The 15,696-nt window shown below is 37.0% G+C and overlaps 2 protein-coding genes across 6 annotated transcripts in view; one reads left to right on the plus strand and one right to left on the minus strand.

Moving 5' to 3' along the window:
- The first annotated feature begins 344 nt into the window (after window positions 1-344).
- On the plus strand, window positions 345-4,737 carry LOC120089706 (CRM-domain containing factor CFM9, mitochondrial). 2 transcript variants are annotated; one of them, XM_039047072.1, is made up of 5 exons: window positions 345-628; window positions 1,298-1,433; window positions 1,737-2,070; window positions 2,324-2,725; window positions 4,137-4,737. In XM_039047072.1, exons 2-5 carry the CDS (start codon window positions 1,354-1,356, stop codon window positions 4,611-4,613), a joined length of 1,293 nt encoding a protein of 430 aa, XP_038903000.1. In that variant the 5' UTR covers window positions 345-628; window positions 1,298-1,353; the 3' UTR covers window positions 4,614-4,737. The 2 variants fall into 2 exon arrangements, with proteins under 2 accessions (XP_038903000.1, XP_038903001.1); XM_039047073.1 differs by having other exon boundaries at window positions 345-563.
- A 4,354-nt stretch (window positions 4,738-9,091) lies between these two features.
- LOC120090945 overlaps window positions 9,092-15,696 on the minus strand; it is an 11,158-nt gene continuing 4,553 nt past the window's right edge. The window contains exons 3-7 of one of the 4 annotated variants that reach the window (XM_039048656.1): window positions 11,635-11,766; window positions 11,312-11,544; window positions 10,427-10,537; window positions 9,579-9,674; window positions 9,092-9,495 (exon numbers count right to left, since the gene is read on the minus strand). In XM_039048656.1, coding sequence (XP_038904584.1) covers window positions 9,336-9,495; window positions 9,579-9,674; window positions 10,427-10,537; window positions 11,312-11,544; window positions 11,635-11,766 — 732 coding nt within the window. In that variant the 3' untranslated portion in view covers window positions 9,092-9,335. Of the gene's footprint in view, window positions 9,496-9,578; window positions 9,675-10,426; window positions 10,538-11,311; window positions 11,545-11,634; window positions 11,785-15,696 lie in introns of all 4 variants that reach the window. The other 3 variants (XM_039048658.1, XM_039048657.1, XM_039048655.1) reach the window with 3 other exon arrangements.

Raw genomic sequence — 15,696 nt, forward strand, 5'->3', positions numbered from 1 at the left:
TGATGATTTTAAAATCACTCCTAAACATGCATTAAAATAAAATGAATTGTAGGTTGAGTTTTTTAAATGGTTGGACTTAAATTTGTAACAGAAAATTGACCCACGTATCCTCTGGAAGCAGATACACGAATCTGGAAATTAAAAATAAAAATAAAAAAAATCAGATACTTCAAATCACGTATTAAATATGTGGACGTATCTCTACACAATTAGGAGTATCTGTACTTTCCAGGGGTAAAGAAACATGTCTAATTCTTAAAAATAAAAAATAAAAGAAAAATTATCAAACCGGTCTAAAAAATTAGACCGGATCGAACTGAAATGCTATCGGTTCGAACCGACTGCTGAAGTGCTGATTGCTTTGGGGTTCCGCTCTCCCTCTCTCTCTCTCTGCAATTCTCAGCGCCGATTGTCACCACCGCAATCCTCAGCCCCCTGACTCCACCGTCGCGTCTCTCTCCCTGCGCCGCCGTCTATCTCTTTCATATTGGTCTCTCTCACAAGTCACACCACCGTTGATTCTCTCTCCCACTGTCGCCATCAGTTTCTTTCACACGCCCCTGGTCTCTCTCTCGCGCCCCATTTTTTGGATTCCTGTTTCTTTGAGGGACAGCACCGATATCTTCATGTACAAGTTTTTCTGGGTTTTCAATTTTGTTTTTTAGTTCGAGGAACATTGTTATTTTATTTGATTAATTGGGTATCCAAGAAGGGGATTTGGATTTTGGTGGGTTCTTCTGAAATGTAAAGATAATGGGATTAAATCCAAACCTAACTGCCTCAAATTTTCTGGTATTAACTTCATTTAGTTTTGTATATCGTTTCATAGTTAAATATTGCAAGCAAGTGATAATTAAGATTGTGAGAACAATACTGGATTGATCATCTTCAAACTTAAGTGAGAAATGCTCATGGGGATTTATTTCTCATGTATTTTTTTTCCTATTGAAATGCTGTTCTAGTTAAAATGAAATAGGGGAAAGCAGAAATTGATGGAACCCAATCACTTAACTGAAATACGATTGTGTGATTGTTGTTGGTTCGGCTGAGGTAATTCGAAAAATTTCGTGTATGGAAACTGTTGCATTGGAGCTGTTAATGTATGAAGTTATTTAATTATTTATGAAATAAATTTATTTCCATTGTGGAAGGATTTTGAATAGAAAGTTGTACATGAAAGGACTGATTAAGGATTTTGATAAATCTTTGTGTTGAGTTAATGAGTTGCAGATACTTTCCACGAGTATGCTTTGTTCTTCCTTAAATTTATCTATACTGCTTCCTTTGTCTTCTGCAGCATATTCAAGTGGAATTATGGTAGCATGACAACGAACTATGATATAGGAAAGATATATGGCCAAATCTTTGTTTCATAATCTTCGCAGAGCTTCTCTGCTTTTCAGATCATCATCTCTGAACCAACCGTCTTTCAGGTACTATTCAATTAAATTTCTTCCATCTTCTTTATTAGAATATCGATGTGTTTTTACTTTGAACAGCAATTTTCATCTCCTTTTACTTTGACTTTCCACGCTAGTGATGAATTTCTTTGTTGTTCTGTTCCCTCTCATTTTGATACTTTTATAATTTAACCTAGCCTATCAGGGTTGAGATTGGAAGAAAATAGCTTGTGTTTGACTTCGGAAGAAATAGTTTAGAATTTAGAACATGGATTAACTTTGGATGAGTTTTCTGGTTGAAATTTACTGTGTTCCCACCATATATTCTTGTTGCAGACCAATTCTTGGGGTTTCTGACACTATTTTCTCTCAAATCAATAACTTTACTCTACCCAACATCTCAAAACCTTTGTTGGGATTTAGAAATTTAAGCCATGGTTCCGTGAATCTTGTCATATCCCAAGGGAAACCGAAGTTTGAAACACATGAAGTGGATCCTCCAAAAAAAGATAAGTGGAAGACTAAAAGAAAGTTGAAGATGCAGCGAAAGAGAGAGAAGCAGAAAAGAAAAGCAGAAAATAAGAAAGACCCTCGTCAACTGCGTGTAAAGGGGAAGAAAAAACAGAAGTTTTCAAATGCAGAAGAGAGAATCAAGCACAAGTTGGAAAAAGTAAGCCAAAATGAACAGTTTCAGAATGTTATATGGGTCTATAATTTTAAAGTCTAGCTTATTCAATCTATTTGGCAAAGTTTGCTCAAAGGAAAGAGTTGCTTCATAAGCATTTCTTTATTCTGCTGCTGAACTACAGCAAGATGGTTTTCAAATTAATTTTTTCTGGATAAGAAGAGATGATTTTTCAACTTCATGGATGTTAGTTAGTTTTGATATGTGTTTGGTTATAGTTATAGATATTTTGTTGTAGGCCAGGATTAAGGAGGCGTTGCTGGTCGAGAGATTAAAGCGGTATGAAGTTCCTAGAGTTCAGGGTCCTATAGTGAAACCACACAATCTGACTGCTGAGGAACGGTTTTATATGAAGAAAATGGGTCAAAAGAGGTCTAATTATGTACCTATTGGAAGAAGAGGAATTTTTGGTGGTGTGATTCTAAACATGCACATGCACTGGAAAAAACACGAAACAGTTAAAGTTTTTTGCAAGCCTTGTAAACCTGGCCAAGTTCATGAGTACGCACAGGAAATTGCAAGATTGAGTGGAGGAATCCCAATACAGATAATTGGTGATGATACTATTATCTTCTATCGAGGAAAGGAATATGTGCAACCAGAAGTTATGTCACCAATTGATACATTGTCTAAGAAACGGGTTAGTTCTTAAATTTTTAATTGTCATAATATATTCAGTGTATTTTTTATTTGTATGATGTCTTTTATTTTTCTAAAAAAATGTGAGTGTCTGGGCTAGTGCATCTTTATTTAAGACATAATAGTAAGGGAGAATATCAGTAGGACTACTTGGATTTTCGTGTAGAATATGTGCTTGGGAGTGAGCTGTGTAGTCAAGTAACAGTATTGAAGTTGAAGTGTGAAGTTCAAGTAAGCATATATTTTTTATTTTTAGATTGTTGGAGTGTGAACAATGGGGAGAATTCAAGCCTCTTGGAGACTGGGAGAATTTGTACTTTTTTTAAGCAATGGAGAATTCAAGCCTCTTTGGTTTTCGGATTGTTAGAATTTTGTGGTGTAAATGGCTCTATAGAGGCTCCTCTCTCTGTGTGTGTCTCTCTCTCTTGGGGGAAAAACATCAAACAAACAGAGAGGGAAGTTTATGATTTTGCATCTTGTGACATTTTATAGAGAACATTAGTGTACGATATGGCTAACAATAACTAGCACTTCTTAGGTTAAAAATCACTTTTAGTCTCTAAATTTTCATAGAACTTACAATTTAGTATTTGAATTTTGGTTTGTAACGATTTAGCCCTTGCGTTTTTTATTTTGTAACAATTTAGTGTTTGGACATTACTATGTAATAATGTAATCCTTGTACTATAAAATTTGTAACAATTTGTCTCTTCGGGGACATCCGATAAAATTTGCAACAATTTAATTCCTATTGTAGGAATTAGTGTTAAGATTTATTGAGATTTCTTGCACAAGTAAATCAATAAACTAATTAGATACTTGATATTTTTATATAATAAAAAATCTACATCATAAAATAATAAAAATTAACATTTAATTTTGATTAATTTTTTTTACGTTAGGGACTAAATTGTTACAAATTTGAAAGTATAAGAACTAAAGTGTTACATACTAAAGTATAAGGACTAAAATTTAGAGACTAAATTGTTACAAAATTGAAAGTATAAGGACTAAATTGTTAAACCAAGGTTCATAAACTAAATTGTCATTTTCATGAAAATTTAGGGACCGCACGTGTTTTTAACCACAATTTTCCTATCATGCTGTTGGTGTAGATACCTAGAAGAATTGTGTAGATTTTTCATTTTCATGTTTAGTCATTTAGATTAGCTTGATGAGAGAATAACGTCCTGAAATTAGACTGTTGTACATAAAAGCTTTCATTTAACAGAAAATACCCAAATGTTTCAAACTTGGTCTGATCTCTAGTTATGTTATGGTATTGTTTGCCTTTTGTTATCCGATCTTTGCAGCGATTGACATGTTTAAATCCTCAATGTGAATGTTTAAATGGATCCTGTTTGTAGGAAATCGTTTATAAATAATCATACGAATGGCTTCACTCCTTGCAGGCACTAGAAAAGTCAAAATACGAGCAATCCCTCGAGTCTGTACGCCGCTTCATTGCCATTGCTGAAAAGGAACTGGAGCTATATTACAGGCATGTTGCACTTTATGGGGACCCAAATGATAGGAATCCGTTGTCCATCTTAGACATTCCATCTAACAACTACTCACACAAACATCAAGTTAATAAATTGGATGATTCTCATTCTGCTGCTCTTTGCTTAGCATCTGAGGTTACGAACCAGAGAAATCCCGATTTCTGGGATGACGAATCATTAGAGACTGGAGATGGATTTGGAGATTCCTGCTTTTCTACAAGTGAATCAGATTTTGAAAGTGACAAGTTAGATGATTCTGATGATGGGAGGATAGAAATTAGTTTTTCCCAGACAGGAGAGATATCATCAAGCACAATGAGCACATGTTCAGCTTTCCAGAACAAATTTGAATCTCATAAGCAAGAACTACCAATACAATCATAAAAATGGCATGAGACGGAAATCTGATTTTCTGTTTGTTTTCCATAGATGTATGATCCAATGAAAACTAGAGTTGGTTTATATATACCAAAATATTCAGAAATTATAACAGCCAACTGCTTCAAAAGATTTGACCTGGTTTTTACTGAAACTTTTAAGTTTCATTTAGTCGGAATTTGACTTCGATATTTAAACCAAATTTAAATCCTATTTAGTAATCATTTGATTTTTTAAAAGTTGAGCTTGTTTTCTCTCAATTTTTTTATAATGGTTTTCATCTTTTCTCAATAAGAGCTGAATTTTTTGTCAATTTAAAAACAAAAGCAAAATTTTATTTATTTATTTATTTTAATTTTAAAACACCGCTTGGTTCTTTAAAATATTGATAGAAAGTAAATATTAACATAAACAAATCAAGGAGTAGAAGGGGTGTTTACAGAAAGTAGATATCAATGCAAAATAAAGAATCAAATAGTTATCAAACAAATGAGAGGTCAACTTTCTTGCTCTGTTTCTATGATGGTTGATTAAAATGGAGCCACTAAACGAAATTTAGCTTGATTTGGTTTGCCAATTTTGTATCTTTTGTTATTTTTGAGAACAGAAAACCTCCTGGTTTTAATGATACTTGGGCCGTGAAAATTCAAGAAATGGTAAGAGAAAGTTTTTGGTAACATTTCTGGATTCCCTTTTTTGTGGTTCGAAGTTTTTGGAAAATATAAAACGTAGCCTAGAATATAACATAAATAAATAAATAATTATTATTACTTAATTCAAATTTCAACCTAATATGTAGAATAATGTTTTTATTTATGAATATATTACCATGCCTATTTGTAATAACTTTGTTATTAAATATGTTACATCCCTTCCCAGCAACCCTTCCTATCCTAGAAGAAGATGTGAAGACAGCTAATGCTAACCCTCACATTCAACTGCCCATCCATAACCCTCAATCTACTTAACAGAAACTTAGACATTAGATAAACATTTATAAACATCTATCTCATAAAGAAACTATCCAAAACAACATATACAGATCCAAGCTCAACCGTAAAGACATTAACATGCTCATATACAGACTGTGGTCCATCTCAAAACCATTTTAGGTCCCTAGTATGTATGTGAAAGAAAACCGTTAACAACCTAAGTTAACTTTACTTCAACCCTTGAATACTGAGTGGCAGACTAGCAAAACAATTATCCTCTGAGATGCTGAGCGCTACTTGGAAGAAAGAAAAAAAAAAAAAAAAAAAAACATTGGAAAGAGTGAACTACTAACTCAGTGAGTGACTACTTCTAAAAGTACCATCAAGCAACAATAAAGCCTCAACTTCCATAAACATCAGGGTTTAAAACAATTATTCTCATATATAAGAAAACACGTAAAACATTCAAACCTTGAATACTCATCATCAATATTTTCATTGAAAATTCTCTTAATTAAACTTTAATTGAGAGATAACCCTTTTGCTCAATCTCTCAACATCAACCCTTAGTCGATGTAGAATAATCTTTATACATTTAGCGTTGATAGTACTTACCTACGTGCACGTGGTAATATCCTGAATATCGTCATACCTTAGGTATCAAGGTCCCAGATACCTTGAACCTTCAGTATAGGGTTTCCTCATGGTAGCATCATAAATCATCTTTTGGAAAAGTAAACTCAACCTTTGAAACATCAAACATTCCAATAAAACAAGTCTCAAACGCATACATTATGAAAAACTATCATATGTTAAGGAAGGTTAGTTAACGCATGCTTCATAAACTTCATTGTTCAAGAAAAGTTTGGACTATGCATCCACACATCAACCTTCATACAAGCGCATACATTGGAGTAGTACTTTTAAGAAATCATGTTATGTGTTGGAAAACCCATCGCATGGCTAATAGTTCATGCATGGAACTTTGTTAAGAAAACATCATCAAAACTAGCTCAATAGTGAATCATGCATTGAAAACTCGTATGAGAAAACATTCATAAACTTTGTCACTCACTGTCCTAGACTACTTCCTCAAAGGATGATAGGATTCTCCGATTTGCATTTTCCCTGTAATATAAGTAAATACCTTTGGTTAAAACTATTAGCTCCCTCTTGAGATTAACGTACATTTTTAAGTTTAACATCACCCTTAGACAACCTTCACAATTTCCATCTTATACAAAACTTCATCGTAAAGCATACTTATCATATAGCATACTTCATCGCAATACGATAAGTAGACATTTTACCTTGCGCTCAGCTCGTAAGTGACGGTACGTTCACTTAGGCTCTAGGACATGCCCACAGTGCCTATGCGTTAAACACTTGCTAACACTCCTCTTAGCGCACACGGTCGATGTCCTTTCCTTTCCAACCTGGCATTCACCTTGTGCGCACACTCCTCAACCAATGCTTGCATTCCATCGTGCATAGCCTCACTTGTCAGCTGTGTGCTTATCCTCAGATGCAGCTGCCTGCTTATTCAAACATCAAATTTCCAGATTCAACTTCTAGCCCTAATAACTTGAATTCCAAATGTTATTTTATAGAATTTCCTTGTAAGAACTTGTTCATAAACATCTTAACTTCCTTACCTTAAAATTTGAACCTATGATTCCTCTTGTCAAGCTCAAAATTTATCCAACTTCTTCATCTACCCGAGAAATTCGAAAGCTTGGAACATTTAGGAAAATCTTCAAACTTCAGTTCAAGTTCGTGGGAATTTCCTTCTGGCAGCCCTAGATCACCTTCAACACTGCTCAAGCTTCACTTTGGCAGCAACTTCCTTTCTTTGGCGTAGGTAATTTTCTCAAACCGAGCTCCTCATTCCAATCTTCCTTTTATACCAAAGGTTGCATGGTCGAATGGTTTATTAAGATGATAGCTAGCCCACTAACGCTTGTTTAGGACTCCTAATCCAACCACTTAGCCCACCAACCAAGTGACTAAGTTGGGTGCTTTAGTCTTTTACCAATGCATCTTGACCAATGCATAGGTTGAAATACCATCACATAGACTAGTTTTCATCACATAGACCCCTCTCTCAGCCAACGTGTCTCCAGCCCTCATGGCATAAACACTTGCGTTAACACTCGCCGCACACTAACATCTTCCAAAGCCTCTATGGTACTCTTCAACGCCCTTCAAGCCAACGCATCCCTTGTGCCTTGCGGCTCGCCTAACCCTTGCCTCAGCACCCCTCTTACACTCTCATAGGCATGTTTGGCTGCTCGCATCCCGCATACCTTAGCCTTCACTAAGTTCTTCATATCCCTCAACGCAAGCTTCACACCTAGCCATTTTTCCCTTTATAACCTTGGTCGCATGGCATGAAAAAACCATCTCCACGCTTCTTCCCATACTTAGCATAATTTCTTCTAAACTCTTAGCCCCCTTTTACAAACAACATTCATACATTAGAATTAACCATACATCAATACATTAACTTAAACATACTTACATAGTAAAATAGGGTCTAGGGTTTACAAAATATGATACCAAATGCTATTTGAAAATGCGAAATACAATCCCGGTTTTCTGCTACGAACGATTGAACAGTCTCGCATGTTCAAGCTTTGTAGTGTACCACTCAACCTCCTCCAGCTGCTCAAACCTCCATTTTGCTAAGAACTTGATCGAGGTGAAACAATACTGCCCAAAAGAGACCTTTTTTAATTGATTGATTGTTGCATCTGAATTCAACTTGCAAGTACAATGGACAACAATATTTTCAATTCATTTCTGAAATTTTGCAAGTAGAAGGGACAACAATATTTTCAACTTGCAAGTTTACCCTTATTTCTAATTTGGGGCATGACCTTACAAGTTAATGTGTTGAATTCATATTTTAAACATTGCTTTTCTTCCTTGTTTTGATTTATTTAATCATATTTCTCACACATTAAAAAAAAAAAAAAATCATTGTTTCTGTCATCCACCATAACAGATAATAAAGCTCGGCTGAAAAGGCTAAGAAAAGGTAACTTCAACACTACAAAAGAATCTTATCTTGCCCACAATTACATCAACTATCAACAACTATCAACCTTTTTAGGTACTTCTCAGTTCCCACGATATAAACAGACATATCAGAAATTTCCAATGCTAAATCTCCACTCACACACATCATATTCATACCTCAATATTGAGAGAGAATATACTTGAAAAGATAAAACGAAGAGCAGAAAATAGTGTAAATGAGGAAGGGTGAAAAGAAAAAAGATAACTAAAATATTGAGAAAGGAATGAAAGGGATTGGTAGAAAGTGAAGTATAAGAGAAGAAAAGAAAAGGGGAAAGGCACATAAGGAAAGTATAATTATAAAATGAATAAAGATCGCCAACTGATTTAAAAGTTTCCACTCTGAAGCTCTATGACAGTTTCCCATCGATTGGTCAACCTTAACCACTTAGAACTATTTTCCAAATCTCCAAAGTTTGAAATCTCATGGACCAAATAGACACCCCACCAACCCAAAAATCATCAATCAAATAGACACCAACTCCAAATCATAGGAGTCAAAGATTGTATTTTGTCCAATTTTTAACCTAAGATTCGAAAAACAATAATATTTAAACCACAAGGTCGGAAAGGAAAAGTGAAGTTTTCAAGTGTTTGGAGAGTGCAAAACGAAGTTTGGAATAAAAGGCAGCCAAGAAAGGAAGCCATTTCATTCAGTGTTTATGTGCAGATTACAATTCTTTCATTTCTTTTTCTTGATTGCCAGAATCACAATTTACAAGACAATGGCCTGTGCATGACATTCAGTGACGTCCATCCTCAACGAACCCCACACTTGACTGCATCTCTCCCACTTTTGCTGCATACTTCCCAAAAATGCCTCCGCCCATGCCTCCTTCGCCCCTCTCATGCTCAGTTCATAAGGCACTGTGAAACTGTTGTACAAATTTATTTAGTAAGATATTCAATATCTATATTTCGAATAATCGTAGTCAGATATTTGAACTTACAAAATTACCTTAGAAGCTCTTCAGGCTGAGATCCTTTCGTGGAGGCACCTCTCCTGTAGTGTAGTAAGTTCAACGGCCTCTTGAGAAAAATGTTTTTAGAAGTACTTCAGTAAGAAAAAGTACTTTTAGAAGAACCCTTTCTTCTGCAAATACTTTAATCGTGCTTCTTCTTCTAAGTACTTCAAAGGTTTTTTTAAAGTTTTTTTTATAAGTTCATCTATATTTTACTTTCAAATTTTCTTTTGATTATTTAACTAAACCATATGAAATTTTGAAAATTGTTTTCATAAATCGGCTAATAATATTTAAAACATTCCAAAAGCCATTCCAAACTCATCCTAAGAAAATAGCTAGCTTCAGTTATCTTTTTCTTTATCTGATACGTATGCAACAAGTTTTCACAACTCCATTTCATGTGATGGTAGAGGGGGAAAGGATTTTGGTTACAAAGTGACAAACTGTCACTCAACAACACAAAAAGGGCATCCATCAGTTGAGTCACCCAAGTAATTTAAGGATTGGAATTGGGTTTTAGACTTATGACAAACTTGTCAGCCAACTAGATTATTGTTCTTTTAAATCGATTTTGGACCGTTAATAGATTCGAATTATGGAAGGGATATGCCAGTATTTCAAGTATGGTGATCATGCACGAATGAAAAATGCTATTTAGTAAGGATTGGATTATCCGACTATACAACATAAATAATTTTGTTTCCTGCTTTTACTTTAAGAGTGTTCTTTATCATGTTAGGGGTTGAAACAATATTACTTGAATAAGCTTTCTTATATTATTATTTCGCTGGTAGGAAACAATTTAGAATCGCTGGTAGGAAACAATTTAGAAACGGAGTACCTGCTAACTGATAATCTGAAGATGTGAAGAGGCTTAGCAGAAAGATTGTAAGTAGCCTCAGATATGTGCTCCTTGTCAAAAAGGTATACAATTGGATAGCCAAGGAGCCATCTGGACCAAATAAACTCACTTCATCAAAGAATGAAATTAAAACATGCTATACAAATCATATTGAATGCTCATTTGATTTCCTTTTTGTTTTCATTTTAATAAGAAATGTTGGATAAGAGATATTCAAAAAAGAGCAGAGCATAACTACCAAGGGGCTGGGGAGAGCTAAACAAAAGGAAGCCTAAAAAAAAAAGAGCCTTCCAATCAAAAGTTACAATTGATTTCTTTAAACTCATTTACATTTGAAATTGGTAATTCATTCTCATTGATAGAGTCAGAGTTTAAAACAGGATATAATGAAACTTTTGAAGCCTTGGAGCTAACAAAAACTGCTCCAACTAGAATTACTTACTAAAGAGTGCTACAAAAACACTTCTCCAACTAATTGTATGAGAAGAGAGATTTTCCAGAAAGGTCTACTGAAGGATCCAAATTCCATCTCCTAATATCTCTCTGTCTCTAGTCAGTTTCTCTACTTATGAGTAAGTTACCATCTCTATCTGCTTCACTCCACACTTCTCCAATGTTCTTCAAAATGTCAACTATTATCAAACTGAGTTACTACTACTACATCCAAACATTTAAGTGGACAATGCAATCTAATAGATTCTGGACTCATTTAGTGGCTGTAGAACTCAAGCATCCTCCTAAAAACTAAAATGCTACTATCAACTCTAACTGGGGACTACAAAGTTTAAAAATGCCTCTAGGTAGTTTATGAGGTCTTATGGAAGTAATGAATAACTAAGGGGTACTCAACAAGTAAAGAATTACCCATTTAAAGTTGGCAACGTGATTTCAGTATGTTCCAAAATGTTACTGAGATCAATGACAGAAGACTGAGAACTAAACCCATGAATAGAGGATCTAGTATCTGTTGTGCAGGTTTCCCCAAGAGATGGTGATGGGTCACTTTCCATTTCTTCTTGGGAAAATAAAGATGAGAACAACTTTTGAATTGATTTTAGCTGCAAACCCAGTGAGTTTTTCTCAGCATCTATTAACATCTGAAGGAAATAAGACAAAGGGCAGTCACCAAAGAGGGTAAATGTAGGATCTCAAAAATTAAAAGATGAGAATCAAAGATCATTGTGAACCTTGGGGGGGTCCCGTTCAATGTCTACAAGGAGCAGTGTTAATTTGGAATTTAAAGTAGAATGAATGTGTTCAGCAAGTCCTTGCACATGTATCAGATATATCATATCCTCTATGACCATTACCTTAAGATTCTGAAATAAACGTAGTTCCTGCATCAGCTTAAGAACATCAATATTAGAAAAGTTGCCACACCGGACACTAAGATAGATAAAACGGTCATATATCTTCAATCGCCACCCTTCTGCATGAGTTATGAGGAATAGCAATATTCATGCATTTTTGGATTAAGGGATATTAATACACTGTGCGGATAGAAAAGATGCCTTCTACTCCAGTAAGTTGACTGACGTGACTTTGTTTTTTATTTTTGTTGAAATATGTTAAATTAGCCCTAAGGGCATTTTTGTCTTTTTACTATATTTGCTAAATTAGGGTTTCACATTCTTCTATTTATATCTAGGGTTGGGTCTATTGTAAAGTAAGATAAAATAATAAGTTCTTTTCTATCGTGATTTTCTTCCCTGAATTAGGGTTTTCCACGTAAACTCCTTGTGTTATCCTCTTTCCCTATTTCAATAAGAGAGATCTTCTCTGAGCTCATTTCGTCACTTTCTAGGTTCCAGACTTTTCTTCAAGACTCTTCCTTTGAGACAACGGGATCTTGAACTTGTGCTGGTTATGACGCTTGGACACTTTCCGATGGAACATCAGAGGTTTCCTGAATTTCCTTTCTGAGATTCTTCCTATAATACGTTATCCAGGGCACTTGTTTAATAGGAAGAACCGACACAGGAACAACAGGAGCCGAATGAGGTTCAAGACTAGGTAGACTAGGTCCAGGAATATTGGGAACTAACCTCAGATTCAGGAATATCCGGATTAGGCTCAAGGTTGAGGCTAATGGGTATGGAATACGTGGAATTGTTAGTCTCTTCATTCGTGGTCTCCTCTGAAGATGACTAACGGGAAAGAACGGTTTGTTTCAAGGAACGTGACATCCATAGTAACAAAATATTTTCTGGAAGAAGGATGGAAGGCATTTATAGCCTCGCTGATGAAGAGGATACCCGACAAACACATTGTTTTAGCTCGTGGAGCAAACTTAGTCCGATGTGGACCATGAGTATGAACAAAGACTGTACACCCAAACACACGAAGAGGAACCTCAGGAATAAGACGGGTAGACTAATAGGACTCTTTGAAGCACTCAAGAGGGGTTTGAAACTTTAGGACTCGGGAAGGCATTCTATTAATTAGATGAGCTGTGGTAAGAATCGCATCTCCCCACAGGTACGGAGGAAGAGTTGCCTGGAATTATCAAAGGAACGAGCTCCTTCAATAAGATGGCGATTTTTTCGTTCAGCTACCCCATTTTGTTGTGGAGTATATGCACACGAGTTTTGATGTATGATCCCTTTTGACACTAGGAATTCCTGGAAGGTGTGGTTGACAAACTCACGACCATTGTCACTTCGAGAAATACAATCTTTGTGTTAAACTGTGTTATACAGTGGTATAGAACTGTTTGAAGGTAGATAAAACCTCGGACTTATCAGCAAGAAGAATATACCCATGTAAGTCGGGTATAGATCATCAATGAAAGTTACAAACACCGTTTACCAGACAGGGTATGTGTTCGAAGGACCCCAGACATCACTGTGAACCAGGTGGAAAGGCTGGGTAGGCTTATAGGGCTGAGAAACAAATGACACGTGATGTTGTTTAGCACGTATACAGACATCACAAGATAATGAAAGAAAACATTCACATTATGGAATAAATGAGGAAACAAATATCGCATATATTGAAACTAGGATGTCCAAGACGAAAATGCCACAATAAATAATCTGTTTCAGATATAGGCAAAAGAAGATAAAAGGCTAGTCCTAAACAGCTTCTGGAGGAAGCATCCGTAGAAAGGAAATATAGGCCTCTGTCATATTCGGGCAGTGCCAATCGTCCTCCCGAGCTCAAGTCCTGAAACAAAGCAGTATTCTGGTGAGAAGAACAACTCTACAGTTCAAATCTTTTGTTATTTTGCTTATTGATAATAAATTGTAAGAGATTTGGGCACATGTAAGACATTTTGCAGGGTTAATCCATGAAATGGTGATAGTTGCCTTTTCCAGCAACAGGAGCGAAGGACCCATCGCAATTCGAATCCTCTCATTTCCAGCACTTGGATAGTATGAGAGAAATCGGTCGGATGAGCCAGTCAAGTGATCGGTTGCTCCTGAATCTAGAATCCATAACTCATTCCCCTCAGAAGGAAACTCAAGGATTGAGGATTACCTGATTGAGCAACTTGTTCCGATTCCTACGGTACCTGAATCCCCAGGATTAGTCACTGGAAACTGTGTTTGAGGTTGTGCAGTCCCCTCAATCTGATTCAACCCTAGAACACGCCCAGATCTCGATCTTGTCATTCGGAGGGCGACGTTTACCATTTGGAGGGGCGACCATGGCAATTTCCAGCACTGATCCTTCGTATGCCACTGTTTTTACAATGCTCAAAACTGGGGGTGTTTTACTATTCTGCTTTGTCACCATCAGCTCCAGTGGACTTCAGCCCTGAAGGCAGCGACTCTATAGTGATAACACTTGGCCCATTCATTGCACTTGATCTTATCTTCTTCCAAATCTAACTTCTGAACATACTCCATGAGAGACGGAATTGGTTTCTGCCTTAGTATTCTACTCCGAACTGTATCAAATTTGGGGTGTAGTCCGGCAAGAAAATCATACACACGCTCAATCTCTTCTATCTTGGAGTACTGAATTCCATCTTGTGGGCAGGTCCAGATGATCTCCCGACATAGATCCATTTCTTGCCATAACAACGACATCTTGCTGAAGTATGATGTTACATCCATGCTCCCCTGTTTGCATTCGTGAACCTGTTTACGTAGAGTATACAGGCGGGATGCGTTCTGACGCCCTCGAATATAACCTTCGACGTGCATCCCAAATATCCCGGGCAGTGCTGAATAGAGTAGGGGTTTCCGATTTGTAGTTCCATACACTAATTAACATTGAGCGGAGCAAAGAATCCTCAGCCTTCCAGACACGCTCTTGGGATCACCCAAGGATTCGGTCGTGGTATCTCTCCAGTTAAATATACCAAACTTATGGCGTCCCTCAAGAACCCATTTTAATGGTTTGGGACCAAGAGAAAGTAATTTTGCCATATCAACTTCTCTCCCGTGATCATTCCTGCAGAATTTCCAATTGTTCCAGATAAAGATTAGAAGTTTGGTTAGGAAACATTGATACCGGATTTTCCTGAATACATCGGGGAGAATCATGGCCATTCAATCGGGCTCCCAGGCAACCATCTGTTGCTGAAGACTAGCTAATTGTTGTTGGAGTTCCCCATGAGAATTCAGATACTGGAATTTTTTTCTGTCTAAATACCATGGGAATTTTCTTCACTGGATTCACCCATTCGAAATTGGGGGTGAACGGATATACTTGAGGAAGAAACTGTCCACCATGATGCTGTGAAGACGCTACCTGCCAGGAAGTACATCAGCAGTAAAGTTCGGCAACCCGTGACCAGCGCTGCTCCCAGACTGTTGTGATGGTGGGTAACGGATGAACGGCTCGGCGATCTGCTGTGCAGCGAGAAGTCGCGTCGCCGATCTGACCCGACCCGGTAGCTGGAACACGCCGCATAAATCGTCTGATGAAGACGCGATTCTGTGCGACGCGAGATTCCCACCGGCTGTAGACCGATCTGACTCGACCCGGCAACTGGAACGTACCATAATCGTCTGGTGAAGACGCGATTCTGTGCGATGTCGAGATGCCTACCGGCTGTAGACCGATCGCGTGCGCCGGCTGAGATGGTTGTTGAGGATGCTGAGGATCGATTGGTTGTGACCCGATTGCGTGCATCGCTGTTCGGCTGGAAGATTTCCGATCGATGATGGTTCGGAGATATCGGTCAACCGCTGCTTGAATCCAAGTCTCATTATTCAGCGTACCTTAACCTACTAATTGGCGACTGAGTTTCTCTTCTACCGGGGCTAGGGTTTTCATCACTTGCTCTGATACGCATA

Source organism: Benincasa hispida, chromosome 11 (genome assembly GCF_009727055.1).
Source record: "Benincasa hispida cultivar B227 chromosome 11, ASM972705v1, whole genome shotgun sequence".
NCBI classification, from domain to species: domain Eukaryota; kingdom Viridiplantae; phylum Streptophyta; class Magnoliopsida; order Cucurbitales; family Cucurbitaceae; genus Benincasa; species Benincasa hispida.